Genomic DNA, 17,878 nt, shown 5'->3' on the forward strand with positions numbered 1-17,878 from the left:
TATAACAACCGTCCTGTCAGAATTCCTGGAGTGTTATTCTTCAGATCCTGAGGAAAACAAAAATATTAGAGGAAAAGAAAGGTGGTCTCTCACCTGGACAGGGGCCTTGACTCTGGAGCAGCAGGTCCATTTGCTTCTCGCACCTGGATTTCTTCAGCTCACAATCGCTGGTGTACGTGTTCCCATCTGAGCCACACACCTGCAAATGTTCACGGAGAGGTTAACGTGGCACGATTAATGGATTCAACAAGATTTAGCACACGTTTCAACTAGTCAAATGCTTGGGCAATGTATGGGTGGCCCTCTCTTCGATTGCTTGTCAATTGTGAATGGACATACCGTGATGTGAGGCACAGTTTGACAGGTGTAGTCACATATGCAGCGCTCGTCCTCCGTGTCTTCATCCCACCATCCGCCATATCGTTTACAACGATCCTGCTCGCAGGTCTCAGATCCTGAGCCTGAGCCTCCTGATCCGCAGTCTGTTGGAACACACACATAGGCTACGGTCACACTGTCAGTTTTTGGGATTGACAACTGCATTTACTTACAGGTACGAGTCTCGAAATGTCCTGTTCAAACTGAAACTTACTAGAATACTGTCTGTATGACCGTGCAACGGGAGTCAAGCCCGTATTCTCAAACAAGTAACCATGTTGACAGGGACCAATCCTTATCACTTTTGATATGACGAGTCCAAATCTCCATTAACCGTCAACAGCTTTTATACCTGGGTGGAGAGCGGATTATTTGAGTCGTGCGTAGAACACAAAATTGACGGGAACAGCTCCGGTGTAGAACAGTGATGTGATCTAAACCCTTCAGATGACACACAGCTCATTTCTCTGTCAAAGTAAGTTACCGAAACCACAAATTAAATCCCGCAACACAAGGTAGACACGCTGTATGACATGATAGAAAACTAGTTGTCCGGTCCGGTTCAATTCACAAAGTGTGGGTTTTCCAAGAATGCGGATGTGGGTCCTGAAAATTTACTGGTGTGAGGTTGGTTATAAAATTAGTTTGTCACTCCCGTAAATACCTTTATTAATTATTTATCAGACCTGCTAATGATTACATTTCGCAATGTAATTTATTATCAGTCTTTTTAAAAATGAACTTAAGTAGTTTTTTTTTCTTTTTAAAAATTAACTTTTGACGTTACATGATGGCAAAGGTAATCTAAAAGTAAATTATATGGAACCGATACATCGTGCTTCCTTACAAACATACAGCTGTTTTCCTCATAAGAACCACGAGGGAGTTCCCCAAAATGTAGCTTTGTCCACACAAAGAGCAACAACGCACACACCTCAATTTACACTGTATAAAAGAACTAATAAAATCACTAACACTGATTTCAGAGAGATAAACAAGCAATATGACACAATTCCTGGGATCTGAGCATAATAGTGGGTAAGTACTTTAGAAGTCACATAGAGCAAAGACAAATAAGACACGCAGACACTGGGGAACTCATGCAAACACATATTTGCATATCAGTTTGCCGCACATTGTCTTCTAATAAAATAAAAAAATATTCCCAGGTACTCAAGCATCTTGTTTTAACTTTGACTGCCAAGAATTAATGGACAGTGCATGGCAAAGTATTTAGACATTCAGCTCATATGGAGCAGCAAATATTGAGATTTTCTTCACGTGGAAGTGAAGATTGAAGCAAAGGCACTGCTGGAAGTACAAGATAATGACCACCAGCTATGGAATTACCCTGCAACTAACAAAATAAATTAAATGAGAAGTGAGCCACCAGCAAAGTGTCCCTCACATTTCGATTAGAAGTGAAATAACTGACAATCTGTTATCTAGCACAGGAAATCAATGTGAACGGGTGTTTCACGGCCATCATGCGTGGCGTCAGTGATCACACTACATTATACTGGGTGCAATTAGCCTCGGTGCGAGTTCAGGGTTAGTTTCTCTGTGTGAAACCCCAACGGATAAATCTCGAGTCTCTCCAGGATCCAAACTTTGGGGATTATTGTGAGGAAATCGTCAGGGTTTTTCTTCAGATGAGTCGCCTCATTAAACACACTCTTATCTAGCCTATTTAATTAGAATTAAAGTTCATTAGTCAACAAAGCTGACGATATAAAGCACCCCTCTTTTTTGCAGAGCAGCTCTAATAAAGAGTGTATTTTAGTCAAACTTGCTTCAGTTCCCGACGGCGTGCTTGACGCAAAAAACTTTTAGCATTTGTAGCAAAGCCTAAAATATATTGATAAAAATATATGATGTATATAATATATTTGTATTTAACAAGTGTCTGGTACAATAATGTGATGTCTTTGATTTGGCTTCATTTGGAGGCTTTCTCTGCAAACACTCTTATATACAATTAAGTCTGCATATCATTTGCATAAGGCAAACATAAATTCCGCATGTACATTGATTTGATTAATGAGAAAAAAGCAAATGCTTGTGGACGCTCTTTCACACGTCTCCATTGCGAGTTAAACATGCTCTTTTCTTCACATGCAAAGCTGGGTAGGGCAACCCCGTGCGCCCTGATGGGAAAATCGATTGTGTATAGGTGGAAATGCCACTTAGCATAAAACATCTCCTTAAACGGATTATGGAGCTGGTCACAGTAAAGGCTAGGGGTTGGCCAGCACTGATACGTCTTATCAAAAATTCACACTGACAGCCTTGCAAGGTCGATACTCGTGGAGGCCATTCAATTCATTAGCCTCAGCCTGGAAACAATGAAAGCACTCAAGCCTGAAACCCTGGCCACAGTGAAACAGAGAGCAAACGCGCTCACTGTGTAGACATCAGGTTTCTGCTTCAGAGCATTAGCGATCCGACACTGTGATGAAGAGATTCGGTATTTTGCTTAATGTGAGCTGAGCTGAATTTACGCCTTAGGGCAAAGTCCTGTTAAGATCAGCCAAGAGACTCCAAGGGGAAACAATGCAGCATTTGACTATGATTATTACAATCTTACTCTTTTTTTTTTTAGCCACCAATTGTCTATTATTATGGCACAGCAAACAGTGCAAACCGTTACAAGTTGCCTGAAGCAGAGGGGAAGCACAAGGTCTGTTTTACATTACACGTACTTATACCAAATACACTTAATAATGTTATTAATAATAACAATATTATTACTATATTATTACCATATATTCTATTTGAATATATTTTAAAATGTAATTTACTGTGATGACAAAGTAGAATTTTCAGCATCATTACTCTAGTCTTCAGTGTCACATGAACCTTCAGAAATCAGTATAATATGCTGATTTGGTGCTCAACTTGTTCCACGCCAGCGTTTTTGAAAGAAGTTGCCAGCCAGGACCAGCATTTTTGATAATTTTCTCAAAAGTTTCATGCCCCCCCAGAATATTTGGTTGTATGAATATCTGAACATGCAATATACCAAAAGAAAGAACAGGCCCTCTGCTTTAAAACTAAAAAGCCTGTTTTATTCTAGCTCCATGCATTCTTTTTTTTTAAATCAACATTTGAATGTGAGTAAGTCTCAAAAAAGCTGAGAAAATCGCATTTTTGTCAAAAGACTACGTCTGGATCAGATTGAGAAGGGTTATCAAAACATAGATGGAGTAGATCGAGTCCATCAACAGCCCCAAAGCTTCACAGTCCTATAGCTCATCATTTCATTCAGTAACATTAGGCGGTTTTGATTTATATGCTGGTTAATGTTGATGATCGCGTAATGTTATGTATGCATCTGCTTACACATGCTATCGCTTGTTTGATCAGAAGATTCAGTACTCTTTCAGAAGATGTGTTATAGGGCCTCCAACTGTATAACACTGAAAACACAGAAAGCCAGAAAATTCGAGAAACTGCTCTCTGCAGAGCAAATGGGTGGAGCTTACGTGTAGCTCCTCCTCGCTAGAGCTCAAGTGAGGAGGAGCAAATGTAATTTGGGCCTAATGGGTGGAGCAAGAATATCCAACCACACCCTAACTCTACCCCAACCCTACCCACAACTCTATCCCTCCACCCCATAGGAGCTCCAGAGAGGAGGAGCTGGTCGTCAGTGAGTACCACTTGGAAAATTCTGCCAATGACGGGGAAGAGTTGTCTCATAAATTACAGAAAATTGAGTCAATGGCGAGGAAAGAGTTAATATTTTTGGTGGAATGGATAGAAAGTTCAAAAGAACAGAATTTATTTAAAAAAATGAAAAACGTCACTTTTAATCAATTTAAAGCATCCTTGCTGATTTCTTTTCTTTTAAAGAAAATAAATCAAACAGTATTGCATCATTGTTATGTTGCTTCATTATTGGTAATAAAAGACTTTTCATAAATAGGTTTAAAGCAAATTTTCAGTGTTTTTCAAGTCAAGAACAGAAAAAAAAGCTAAAAAAACACAACTTCTCACAGCTGCATTTCTGATACACAGCACTGTGCTTCTTACACACGCAGTGTGAATACTATAAACGGTAATTTGAGCATGTAAATAAATGTGCTGCTTACGTGTGCAGTATGAAACAGACCTGATAGCAAGAGCGATTCCAGTCGTTTACAGTAGCACAAAGCAGTTTAGCACTGCAACGACCCATTACCGATTCGATGCACGCTCTCATCAGCGATACTGTAAATAATACGCTTAAATGAAGGTTCCTAAACTCTGACTCTGATAAGCCTGACCACAGAGCAGCAGCGGCAATCATTTCCATATACGAGGCTCTCTGGGCGACCTAAGCCCAATTGTGCAAGCTAAGCATTAGATGAAAGCATTTAGATTCCCGGTTCTGTTGTGCGTTAGTAGCAGGGAAAAAAATGCAAAGTAAAAAGGTGAATAAATAAACCTAGTGGAGTGAGTGGATGCTAGTGAGGGAGGAGGTGCTAATTAGTTTCAGTCCTTTGATGTCACCGCGCCGCATGCAAACCTTTCAATTAGCGAACAACAAGATGTACACATCAACTGTCCTCAAAGCTCTTTTCCGTCTCTTTAACTCAATCAAGTACTTATGGGGTCCATTTAGCCATGCGTTTTCCATTAAGACGGAGAGCTAGAGTGAAAGCAAAGTGGGTAAACAGACACAGAATAACTCTAGTAGAAAAAAAAGCAGATGGTACCATCAAGAGGTGAAAGGTTTTTCTGGCCGATGAGGAGATGGATGATGGGGAAAGGGGAGAGAGATACGGGAGAATGGGGAGAAAAAAATGTCAGGCAGGAGAGCGGCGAGGACAGTGACCTTCAGACTTAACTGCTAGTTTGTTGCAGGTGGCTGGGATGCCTTACTGTGAATGCATAACTCCCATGAAAACACACACAGAGACCTTCTAAATGTCACACTTCACTTTGGCGCACACACACACACACACACACACACAAACCTCCTCAACCTCTCTCTTCCTCAGTCTCTTTTTTCATTTCTCCCCTCGAGAGTCAACATTCACATTCATCACATGTTGTTGACCTCTGTATCTCAAACTATGGGTTTGTAACACACACACACACAATTATGACTCATATTATACAGTATTGTAATATATCCCCAATGACTTTAGTGACAAATTAAATGCATCAAAAAAGTGTACATTTTTAAACAGGCTTTTCTTTTTGGAAAATGCTTTTGTCCATCCATATGAAAGCCAATGGTGTCTAATGTTATTTCGGACCCCACTGACATTCATTATATGGACAAAAAAAGTATTTCATTCCTCAAGATATCGTCTTTTGCGTGCCACAGAAGAAAGTAAGTCATACAGGTTTGGAAGAACATAAGGGTGAGTAAATGGTGACAATATTTTAATTTGTGAGGGAACTATGCCTTTAAGACAGAGTATCTTCAGATTTAAATGTCAGTATTAAAAATGGCAATACTGAAGAACTGGTAATTTTGATTAATTTAAGTCAATGAGCTCAAACTGTTTCAATGAGTATTCGATTTAATTGTTCATGCAAATCTCTCGCATATTAATGTTTTATTTTGCAATATATGTAGGTAAATATTGCTGTTTATCACTATTTATTTTTATTTGGGAAAATATAAAGAAAAAAAATTAAATAATCTTTCTTGTGTTCATTTTGTGCAAAATAGTGTGAAAAAATATTTTATTCATATGTAGATATATTTACTAGATATGTATTGTATTGTAGAATAAATTCAGTTGGCTACAATGGCTAAAATACAAAACATTCAATAAAGATACAAAAAATACATTTTTAAGATATAAATCCCAGCACTAGTTGGCTGTTTTCTGTTTACTTGTGATTTGTCTCCCTGTAGATGGGCATTACCAAAAAACCTGGACAGTAGGCTTAGAGTAACTGTGATGCTGTAACTGTGATCCAACATAAAGAGCAATAGGGCATCCTGACAGCCTGCAGAAGTTTCTTTATGAGAAGATTCTTGTGTGTAATGGATGACTGCACACTCTCTCCTGGTTTGCCCTCTCCCAAACTCTCTTCCTGTGGGTGATCCAGAGCCTGTACCGATGCTTTATACGCTATTATGTTGCTATTTCCAATGCATAATCCTATTTAGTAAACGCATATTCAATTAAAAGCGGGCCGCGGCCCCAAGGTGATGCTCGGCTCCCTCATATCGCTTTGTCTGTGTCTACAATGAGGCTGACTTCAGACTAGCAGAGTGTGAAATTAAACAGGTGATAAATTCACTGCTACGGCCAGACGCAGGGAACACTGTCATTTTTCATTACCTCAAATAAAAGAGTGAAAGAACACTGCCATTTTTTTCTTATGACTAATGAACATGAGTATTGAAGCCAGGTCTAAACAAATGAATAAACCATCTCTGTGTAAATAAACAGCCCCTTTGGCCCCTTTAAGAAAATGTTTTCCTTTGACACTATATTTTATGCCCACAACCGCAAAATCATACCAACCATCACACAAATGAAGCAAGGTGTTTGAAAGCTAAATGTAAGATAGACAAAACAGCTCTGTTTTCATCAAGCTAATACCACATTCACTAATCTTCTACATACAAAGACCTGCCAGGCGCTGCTGTATCGCATCACTAGTGTAGAGAATAACCTGACAAAGCAGGTGTCACTGGCTTCTGGTTAGGATCTATTGACCAGACCCAGATCCCTGCAGCCTTTAACAGCAACTCCTCCACAGCTTACAGAACTGGAAAGAAAGGTCTGGTGAGACTTAGAGGGGAAAACAACATGTGTTTTTTACTGCTGAACAGCCTTCCGGGAGTGACATAAGTGAGATATTACATCACGGCTATACAGAGAAGTGTTGGGGTATATTATAGTATCTAAATAAAATTAAAATAGAAGTAACGACACATACTATACCATGACGACATTTTCAGTAGTGTGACAGTAGATCAAACAAAGAAGCTTTCCAGTAAAAAACTAATTTTCCAATGAATAGTCATGTAACATGTTAAAAGTAGAAGTGAAGGGGTTCAGAAGTGACAACCTTTGTTTTTGCTTCTTTTTGTGTGCAATATTTTACATTATTTAACATTCTTTTTTAGCATTAATAGTTTATTTTTTTGGTCAATTTAGCAGAAAATGGAGTAATTATGTTGACAATGAAACATTATGTAAGTTACTGTCTATATACACTCCTGTTCAAAAGTTTATATCGAGTTTGTGCTGTGCTGTTTACCTTGCATTTACCTCAGAAGAATTAGAAGAACGTGATTTGAAGATGAGATAGATTTTTAAGGTAAGACATTTCCACTCATAATAGTAAGCATGTTATTGTTGCATAAACTTCATATTGTAGCTACTAGTTAAACTGGTGCCAGACTAAAATGTATGTGTATATATATATATATATAGACAGAAACATGTTGAAATATGAACTATAGACAGGTAGGCAACCTTTCAATGCTAAATTTATATACATGCACGACACGATGATGTTTTTATGTTCGATAATAAAACACAGCATGAAATAAAAGTAGGCTAGTATGAGTGTTTACACTAATATGGTGAATATTAGAATGTTTAGACCAGTGTTTACTGTTAAATACCGTGTTTGTGGATATCTGCTCAAAAGTAGATATGTATAATGTGGTAACAATAATGTTTCATAGTTTGGAGCGGCTTGATCGCTACAGTAAATGTTCTCTGCAGGCGCTGTGAGTTTGAGTCAGCAAAACGCGTCAAACATTAGGCTTTATGTTTTTACTCCAATCTCATTTGATAACGTCATAAGGAATGGAAACATTCGAAGTAACATATGATATGACATATATTTCTCTACTGTAGTGTAGCCTACTGAAGTGTTCCTTTTTAACCATTTATAGGCCGTCTGCTACAGGCTATTGCTATTATTATTTTATGCAGCCCTACAAGTATATGCCTACAAGGCCCAACAAACCTGGTGTTCATTATATATATTTTTTGTAAATTTTAAATCGCGATTTTAACCAGAAAAATCTAAAATGTATTTCCAAAATCGTGCAGCCCTATAGTTTCTCTAGATATCAACATGTTCACAGTGGTTTCGTTTTTTTTTTTTTTTTTTACAGGGACCAGATGCCACTGATGAGTCCTGCTGACTTAAATATTCACATGAGTCTCTGTACATGAACATGGTAAAATGGGAAAAAAAAATCAAACACCTTGGAAATGACAGGTATATACTATGTTTCAGGAATGGCACAAAGGTGTGTGACTGTCTGTCTTTAGATCAGTGTGTTCAATAACGTGTTTTATATATATATATAAAACATGGGTTATTAATATACTTTCAAAGCAGTTTATCAAACACTGATACTGTAAGAAGAAAAAGGGACCTGGAGTGAAAACACAGAGAACACAAGGAGCATACTGATGCCTGCATTTCATGCTTCACATATGATGGGTCACTAAGTGCAGTTGATGCAAGGAAGTTAAATTGGCCGCAATAAACTGTTTGGAGTGAATGCATTAACCCGGCTAGTTCTCAGTACAACATTGAAAATCAACAAATAACAGGGAGTTCAGCTATCTTATCACAGACATAAACACATGAACTCACCTTCATCACAGGCGCCAGGTTTGGCCAACTCAATCTTCCTCTGTTTCTTGCAGACTGCCAGACGTAGCTCACAATCGTTGTTGTAGGTGGTGCCGTCGCTGCCACACACGGGTTTTACTGGCTGACCCGTGCATTGCTGACACTCACACTTGTTCTGCACGCACCGCGCTCCCCAGCTACAAACAGTGCTGCCACAAGTTTCTGATCACACACACACGCACACACACACAAATCACAGGACAGATAGTTGAGACACAAAGAGACACAAGAAATGTGTTCACACCCGCAATAAACCTCCTCTTGGAAAATTTAAATGCATTCACATGGGATTCTGCTATGTAAAACCCACGTAAAATCATGTATCATGCATAACATGATTTGGAAAGAGTGCTAAAACAGTTTCTTGTGTTTTGACAAGAAAACTGCACAGCAAAACATTTTCTTAATAAGTATTTTGTCTTGTTTCCCAGTAAAACATAATCAAACAATTTAAAACAACATAATTTACCTTTAAAAGAAAAAAATCACAAGATTTTTTCCAAAGAACATATTTTGAATTAAGTTTTTCTTACGCTAATTGTTTTTCTTGCTTAAAGCATAAATCTAAAATATGTGATTTATGCGTAAACAAACAATATACATTCTCAGAAATCTAACACAAGTTTGAAAATTCAGTACGTTTATCTTGTTTTAAGGATATTTTACTGGAATAAACTGGAACAAAAATACTAGAGAAAATGATTTTGTTTTGCAGCAAACGCAGACTGATGAGTGAACATGTATGAAGGTGATGGATGAACTGATTGGCATTTTTATGTACTCACTGCATTCTCCATGGGCCACCACTCTGAGATCCAGCTGCTTAGTGCAGGCTTTCACGTTCAGCTTGCACTCGTTGTCGTATGTCACCCCGTCGCTGCCGCACACGGGCTGCCGTGTTTCCAAACACCCTTTGGGGCACACGCACCGGCCAGTCTGAGAATCGCAGATTGCGCCAAACGAGCAGTTGGTGCAGGACTCATCTGCTGAAAAGGAAGTGTGACGTCAACGGAGAGGTTCAGGCTACAGATTCACACCATCGCTCAATGGGATCAGCCTCAGCTGCCCGACCGCCTGTCTACTTTTTTCAAATCTCTCTGCAAAGTCTGGGCTGAAGCATCCTTCCAACTTACAGATGGGAGCAACACTGCTCTGTTTACATGCAGTCACAGTAGAGCATCTTATTATAACACCATCAATTTCAATTGATGTTGAGCCTTCGGACACTGTTACAATCCCTTTGAAATGCCACATGACATTGTATTTAATTGACCAGACATCAATATTTACCACAAAAAGCACCAAAATGAAGCCATTAAACACACACACACAATTTTATTTTAATATTTTTTATTTGATTCAAAATGTATAAACAATTTTATAATAACAAAATTTTTAAGTATAATTATATTTATTAAATATTATATTTATATATTCCTATATATCCTGCTATGCATGAATTGCAATATGTAATTCAATTATTAATCGAAGCAGCAATGATTATTAATATATATATTTTTTATTACACAATTCAAATACGAGTCAGGGGGCAAGATTAAGGTTTATTTAGTTTTTTTTTTTAAAGTAATTACAGTTAATGTGTGAAGTTGACATCCCTAGTTAAATTTAGAGCTATGATTTCCAAGAGCTCGATTAATCAGTAAAACAAAATGTGCTTCCAACTGGGAGGGAGGACGCACGGCCGATGACAATTACACCTGGGGGATTGCATTAGAGCAACTGCTATCACATTCAATTAGCACTGGGGTAATAACAGCACCTGATTTAGTGTTAATGGAGAGAGGTCCTCATGCATAAATCTCTCGTCTCTCTTCTACCAACCTGTTTATTGCACATTAATAAAGTGACCTCACCTCGGCTCAGAATCTGCGCTCAGTCAACCTCAGGGACCGCGCTCGGCCGACTTATTAAAAGCAGCTGCAGCATGCTGTCTAGTGGCTGCCCAAGAGTGGTTCGTCGTGACAGTCCAATGCAGGCCGATAAATCACATTCTCGTGGCTGCTGGTATTCTCCTTTATCAGCATATGTGATAAAGGCATTTCTTTATCAGTTGCAACATGTTTCCATGCTTTCACAGCCTCAGCAGTGGGGAGCGAAATAGATATGGCAGTCCGTTACATATAGACAACGATCCAGCATACAGTGCTGGACCCGAGATACGAGTACAGACAGAGGCCTTAAGGGCAGAGCTTAGCCTTATGGGAAACGAGAAGAGAATCTGTCCATTCAAGCCCAGAAACCAAAAACTCTCCATCACGTCATTCCAAACCTGTACGACTTTCTTTCTTACGAAACACAAAGAAAATGTTGAATGATGTTTCTCTCTTTTGTATGCAATTACAATGAATGGGGACTGCAGCTTTTAAGCTTCAGAAAGGTCACAAAAGTATCATTAAGGTATAAAAAAAGGTTTGTACCTTTTATGTCACATATATAAGTTTTCATTCATTAGCTTTGTGCAGGAAAATAATGAAATTCAAGTCATAGTTGAGCTGAGATTAAAAAAATAAAAAAAATTAAAATCACCTTTTGTGTTTGGTGTATAATGACAAAAGTTAAATTTTTGGGCGAACTATTCCTCTAAAGGGTGAGCGGTAACTGCTTCCTTTTGCCAGGAGAAAGGAAGGAACATTGTTAATGTCAGGAACAGAACAGCACGGCGAATAGCCGTAAAAATTCCCAGGCGATTGGTGCTTGGGCAAGGGCACCCGCTCTATTAGTCTGCTCCGTCTCCTCCTAGTTTTTATTTACTGCCTTCTCTCACTCCTTCCACAGCCTGATGATTTCTCTTCCGCTTCCAGCTCAGTGTCTTGCAGGTAACCTATATTCCCCAACTGTGGCTAGTAACATTTCAATCACCAGTAAAAAGTGCTTATTTGCTGCTGACCCGTTGGCTGTTCTTTCATTTCCTTGCATATAAATGTATAAGTATTGGTTCTCGGAGGGGTAGATATCAAATACTCCATTACAACGGCACGCTTCCCTGTGGATCCACGACAAGGTCAGCCGCCACTCAAACGTGAGGGGAAAAAATCTGAATAATGAACTATGTCCGTCATATCTCTATCAGTCTGCACCTGAACTATAAAGATAAGGGCATTTATGAGTCTCCCCTATGCGGAGTGAAGAAAATTAAATGAAATTTGGCCACGAGCACATCATACTCCCACTCGTGTGGGTGCATTGCTACCAACAGCGACCCACATGCAAGCTTTCACGAACAAATACACACAAACACAGCTGGGTTCTTAGTGAGGCAGAGGCTGTGGTCTGCATGGGCCCAGATAATTAACGGTTATAATAATAGAATTCACTTGCGGTGGAGAGCATGGCTGTGTACACAGAACTAAATGAACAACGTTTCCTCATATGGTTAGTTGTTTGCAGCCACTCTTTATTGACCCTTTCCATTGACACCTGCTCCAGTGAGGGGCTGGACCCATCAACACCGCTGTGACGCTGTAATGGGTGGGTTTTTAAAAATACAATGATTATTTCCAGCTGGAATAAACAGGTTAATCCTCTTTAAGGTGTTTAAGCTTGTTTATGGAATACCAATGCTGTTTTTTAGATGGTCAAAGATGGTCTATCATCGCTAAATCGCTTGTCCAACATGATCTAGCCAATCTAAACCAATCTCGCCATTTTGCAGTTCAGCTGATCAACTATCTAGACCAGCTAATAAAACAAACCACCATCATTTTTGCTGGAGTTTTTTCAGTTGTTTGATTTAATATAATAATAAAATTTATAAAATAATATACAACATTTTATATAAATATATACATATTTCTGGGTTTAGATTAAAAAGCTAATGATCCCAAATGTGAACTAAATTAATTTGCACTATAACAATTCTCACGACTTTTTAAAGCTTATTACATCAATGCATTTTTGAGGATCTAAAAAAACAAAATAATTCCCTTTTATTTCCAGGTTTTCCATGATTGTGGGAAGCCGATTATTATCTTCTATGAGGACACATAGAACATCTTGCGTTTGCAAAACAAACCCATCAAGCTCAAGCATTTCTAAAATCCTTTCTTTCAAGCGCTGAATCATCAGTTTGAAGTTTTCATCTTATATGTATGAAAACAGACAAGCTTGGCCCCACCCAAAACTGATTCTGTGGGTTAAATCTCTGTGGGTAGTTAAGCTGATGTTCCAGAAGCCTGTGAGGAGAGAGATATCACTCTCATATGTCATTTACTATCTGGCAACATATACAGCATGATGGGCGGTGCTGCAATAAAGAGCAACCGTGGCCTGTAGCGATCTTCTCTGAGATGAATCCTACTGCTGCCAAATGACTCCCAGCCTCCATTTCAAACTCTTCACTGGAGGCACAGCTAATACACATGTATAAACTGCAAACACATGACACTTCTTTTAAATGTCGACACAATAGCTCCACCTCATTCTCTCTGAACCGAAGCCAATGGTGAAAAAGAAAGGCTTTACAAATGGTGGTAAAAGTTTAGCAGAAAAAGTCCACTTAATATTCCCCTCCCAAGCGAACGCACAAAGACAGCCATCGAAAATGATTTACAAGCCTTTTGTGAAGAACACACATAAACATGCGTTTGTTTGGAGGGCAAGCAGGCCTCTCCACAGACTTATCTGGTGCGTGCTTACAAAAGCCAGACAAAAAACCCATGACTCATGCAAACAATTACTGTGAAGGATGCTGCCCTCTTTAATTCTAACTTAAGTGCATCGTTTCAAAAAAAAAAAGGTTGCGGAGGAGGAAAATTACAGTCCTCTCTTGAAATATCAGTGGAGTGCTTAAGTGCAGGGGATGGACGAGGATGAAAGGCAGTGAGGGAGTGAGTGGCAGCAATGTGTGTGTGGACTCACCACATGGTCCTTTGTGCTGCATCTGTATCTGTTTCTGAAGGGCGCATCCCATGGCCTTCATTTGACATGAGTTGCTGTAAGTGTGCCCATCGCTGCCGCAAACAGGGTCTTGGTCCTGCGAACACGCATCTGAGCATTCGCACACAGGCTCGCTGTTCTTCACCACGCACACGGCTCCAAACTCACATGTCTTCTTCAGGCAAGGGCTCTCCATGTTAAGATCTGCCCAAAAAGCAGAGAAACAAGTTATCATTCAACTTACAGGAAGAAGGGAGAGACAAGGAGGAGGGGGAAAGAGTAAAAGAAGCTAAATCCAGATGTCACTCCACTTGTCAGTACTTAATCTGGATTTTGTACACACTCCGTTTGACTATTTAGGGAGTGACAACCAGATCCTACGGTTAAACTGTCAGCATCCATGTTTCTCATTTACACCCATGAGACACCAAAATGTTGCTATGATTATCTTTATATCAAACATTTCAGGATGCGGAGTGACTCTAGTTTTCAATTCACATACGGTACAATAACTTAATGGATTCACTTCTGCATTTAAAGGTATTGTAGGTAGGAATTTTATAAAAAACTTTTTTTCAAATTTGTTTAAACTTTCTGTATATATCAATGCATAATTAAAAATGTAAGTACTCTGATAAAAAGAGTATAAAAATTGAGTGACTCTAGACCGTTTAATCTGCACTAAACACAGCTCATTATTTCCTTCCGGGACGAAACAAATGATTGGCTTAGGCGACTGTCACTCTCTCGCAACCATGGCAACCACCCTTTTGCCACACAGGACCTGCCCACTTGCGCATATCCGTTTGATTTGAGGAATTCAAGAGGCACGGAACCTAGGAATAGCAAAACAATGGCAGAGAAAGACCAATCAAAATTCACATATGCAGTTTGTGAAGGCAAACCTTAACCAGGCAAAAAAAGGAAGACAGTAACGTTACTAGAAAAGGTAATGAACAAAAAGTCTTTGGATTAACAACGACATAAAACGCGTGTCAATATCGGCGTGGCTTTCCAGCGATGGCGAGAACTGAGAGACCTCAAGGGGCTGAAAAGTGACGCCTTGTGACGACCTCCTCTGCTTCGCCCTCGACCCCGGATCTGTCCTCGAGCTGACGATGCGGTACTTGTCTCTGGAGTGTAGTCCTCATCAGAGTCAACAATGCTTTCATCATGGAAATTCTTACATGCAGAACACCATATACGGTATGTTGTGAAAGTTACACGAAATTCATCTTCATCACAGTGTAAATGATGGCAATGGAAAAACGTGTATCATGCAACCTGTTTTTAGCTTTGCCTTATAGATAACTAGCTCGTTAGCGAATCAATATATATTTTAAACTTTACCCATATCAATATGCTAGCTTGATAGTGAGTACTAAAATACATCTTATTTGTTTATCTTCATAATGATAAAGTTAGATTTTTTCATTACATGTGATTCTGACATGATGTCACTACATGCACTGCGCTCCTTCCTCTCCGCTCGTCTCAGGTAAATAATGCGTCTTCAGCTCAGCGGTCGGAGTCGCGCGTTCATGTGTTTTGGGGGCGTGACTTTGGAAGGAGCCCAGAAGGGAGGGGGTGGAGTGAATGGAAATAATGAGCTGTCTTTAAAACAGTCGTGAGAGGTCTACAGACACTCGATTTTTATACTTTTTTTTTCAGAGTACTTACATTTTAATTATGCATTGATATATACAGAAAGTTTAAACAAATTTGGAAAAAAGTTTTTTTATAAAATTCCTACCTACAATACCTTTAAATGAGGTGTTTACACCCATAACTACTGCAGTGTGTATGTGACATGATTCCTCGATTACACATGAGGGACACCAAAATATTGCCATGATTATCTCTATATCAAACATTGCAGGATCTGGTGTGACTTTGAGTATACCGTTCAAACACGATCCAATAGCTTAATCAATTTGCTACCAATTCTACCAATAATGCCTGATGGTCTGAGAAAATGTTATACGAACCGCTTGCTAAACAGATACACATTCTGCACAGTGGAGCTGTGAACATGCAGCCTATTAGAGCATCCAATCAGAACACTAACTACTAGCATCTCATTTCATGCATCACTAACCAAGACTCCCCCAACTACGGACAGAATATTATTTTTTTTTTTTTTAAATAGACAGACAAGTGAAACACAAAACATCATCCTAGAAAAGGGAGTGCTCTAGTAAATAATTGAGTGCGCTGAGCTACAGCACAGATATGAAATATGAACATGAAAGAGAGTAGCTGGGACTCTCAGCGGTACCACAGTAGTTCCACAGTAAGTTCATTAACTGCTGCAGTTAGCAGACAGAGGGCCAAGGGACAGTGGGACCGAGCACAAGCCCTGTTTCTGATGTGAACAGAGGGAAAGAGAACAAGGAGAATGAGAAAGAAGAAGTGGGTCAGCAATGAACCAGCACAGCTCACCATCCTCTAGAGGAGAACCTTTCGTCACCAAATAAGGCCTCATTTCGCCCAATCAGGAGGAAGTTTTATAAAAACAGGTTAAAGAAAATGCACAGAGAGGATGGAGGAGGTTTCTGGGGGAGATTCTGTAAAAAAGGAATTACCCTCATTTCATTCCAAATATGACGGTCTTTCTCTTGTAGAAAATAAAAGGAGACGTTAAGCAGAATGTCTGCACTGCTCTTTTCCACACAATGGAGTTTGACAACTTATATTTGTATGGAAAAGAACAATGTGAAGATCCTGCTTAAAATCTTTTTTGTGTGTTGTACATAAAGACATACATATTTGGCATGACATGAGGGCGAGTAAATGTTGCACAATTTTACATTTTTAGATGAGCTGTTTTTTTATAAACAAATAAACAATGTGTTGCACATTTGTATGCTTGGGCTACATAGTGGAGAGTTGAGAAAGGCTAGAGGAGTAAACGTGATATGTTTGCACTTTAAGATTAAAGACATGTCAAAATAAAGGGCAGCCCTTCAGGCTCACTCAGTATTGAGTGAGAAGTAAAATGACAGGGTGACTGCAAATGTTTGCAGGTGCATTCTGGTCGGCGTATGAGAGTGTGTATGTAGAAGATTGCGTGTTTTTGTCTGTTTGTTTGTGATTGTGTCTTTGTGTGTACATATGAATGAGAAACCCTCCATCTTCAGTGTTTGTTTTAGGAATGTATATGTGTGTGCGTGTACGTGTGCGTGTGTGCGCGCCCCCTACCTGTGCTACATAACGGTGCTTTCACCGCAGTAATTTATTCCAGGATTAGATGCTATCATTCCTAAATAATATTACACTCAGATACATTTAATATCGCACACAAACAGCTATCATAACGCTTTCAGATAAATCAAATACGTCCCGCTCCATAAAAATAACATTCTTTTCCAATATGATAGGAACAAATATGTACAAAGTAATGAAAAAAAAATTAACGTCATTTTGAGCATCTACAAGGGGGAAGAGAGACGATTCGTTCCAAAACAGTCAGTTGCTTACAGAGGCAACATTTTCAAGCATGCAAGTTAAGGCGTTTAGTTTTGTGGCGAAAGAGATTTTTGAATGTGAAAAAAAAAAAAAAAAAAATTATTATTGTTTTTTATTACTGAATACAAATATTAACAAAAGAAACATTACTATTGAAATAATTCTCTGTAAAATTACAAATAGAGTGTTTAAAAATATTTTATTTTATAGTGCAACTGTTTTCAACTGTTTTATTGTATAGTTTTCATTTCTTCATTTTTTTTTTTTTTTTTCAAACATTAAACCCTCAAGCTTTATTTTGGAGGAAAATATCAGCGAACTTCTCTTTTGTGGACAACAGCTGGTTTATAAACATTTCTCATTACAAGTTTAGGAAGATGTTGGGTTCCCAAATGGGGTGTGAAAGTTGTTCTAAAAGACAACTTGGCTATGCTACCTTGTAAGACACCTAGTTTCAGTCAAATTCAAAAGAAGACCAATCCTAGAATGCACTGCAACGAGTTAAGTGAAAAACTAAATT

At 38.8% G+C, this 17,878-nt stretch overlaps 1 protein-coding gene across 14 annotated transcripts in view; it reads right to left on the minus strand.

The window, feature by feature from the left end:
- Positions 1 to 17,878, minus strand: part of agrn (agrin) — a 244,172-nt gene that overhangs the window by 51,810 nt on the left and 174,484 nt on the right. For 12 of the 14 annotated variants that reach the window (XM_056268101.1, XM_056268104.1, XM_056268111.1 and 9 more), the window contains 5 exons: positions 13,873 to 14,094; positions 9,780 to 9,980; positions 8,956 to 9,156; positions 340 to 482; positions 94 to 199 (listed from right to left, as the gene is read on the minus strand). In XM_056268101.1, coding sequence (XP_056124076.1) covers positions 94 to 199; positions 340 to 482; positions 8,956 to 9,156; positions 9,780 to 9,980; positions 13,873 to 14,094 — 873 coding nt within the window. The remainder of the gene's footprint in view (positions 1 to 93; positions 200 to 339; positions 483 to 8,955; positions 9,157 to 9,779; positions 9,981 to 13,872; positions 14,095 to 17,878) is intronic. The other 2 variants (XM_056268113.1, XM_056268102.1) reach the window with 1 other exon arrangement.

Source organism: Rhinichthys klamathensis, unplaced genomic scaffold (assembly GCF_029890125.1).
Source record: "Rhinichthys klamathensis goyatoka isolate OS25496 unplaced genomic scaffold, OSU_Roscu_1.1 h1tg000269l_1, whole genome shotgun sequence".
NCBI lineage: Eukaryota > Metazoa > Chordata > Actinopteri > Cypriniformes > Leuciscidae > Rhinichthys > Rhinichthys klamathensis.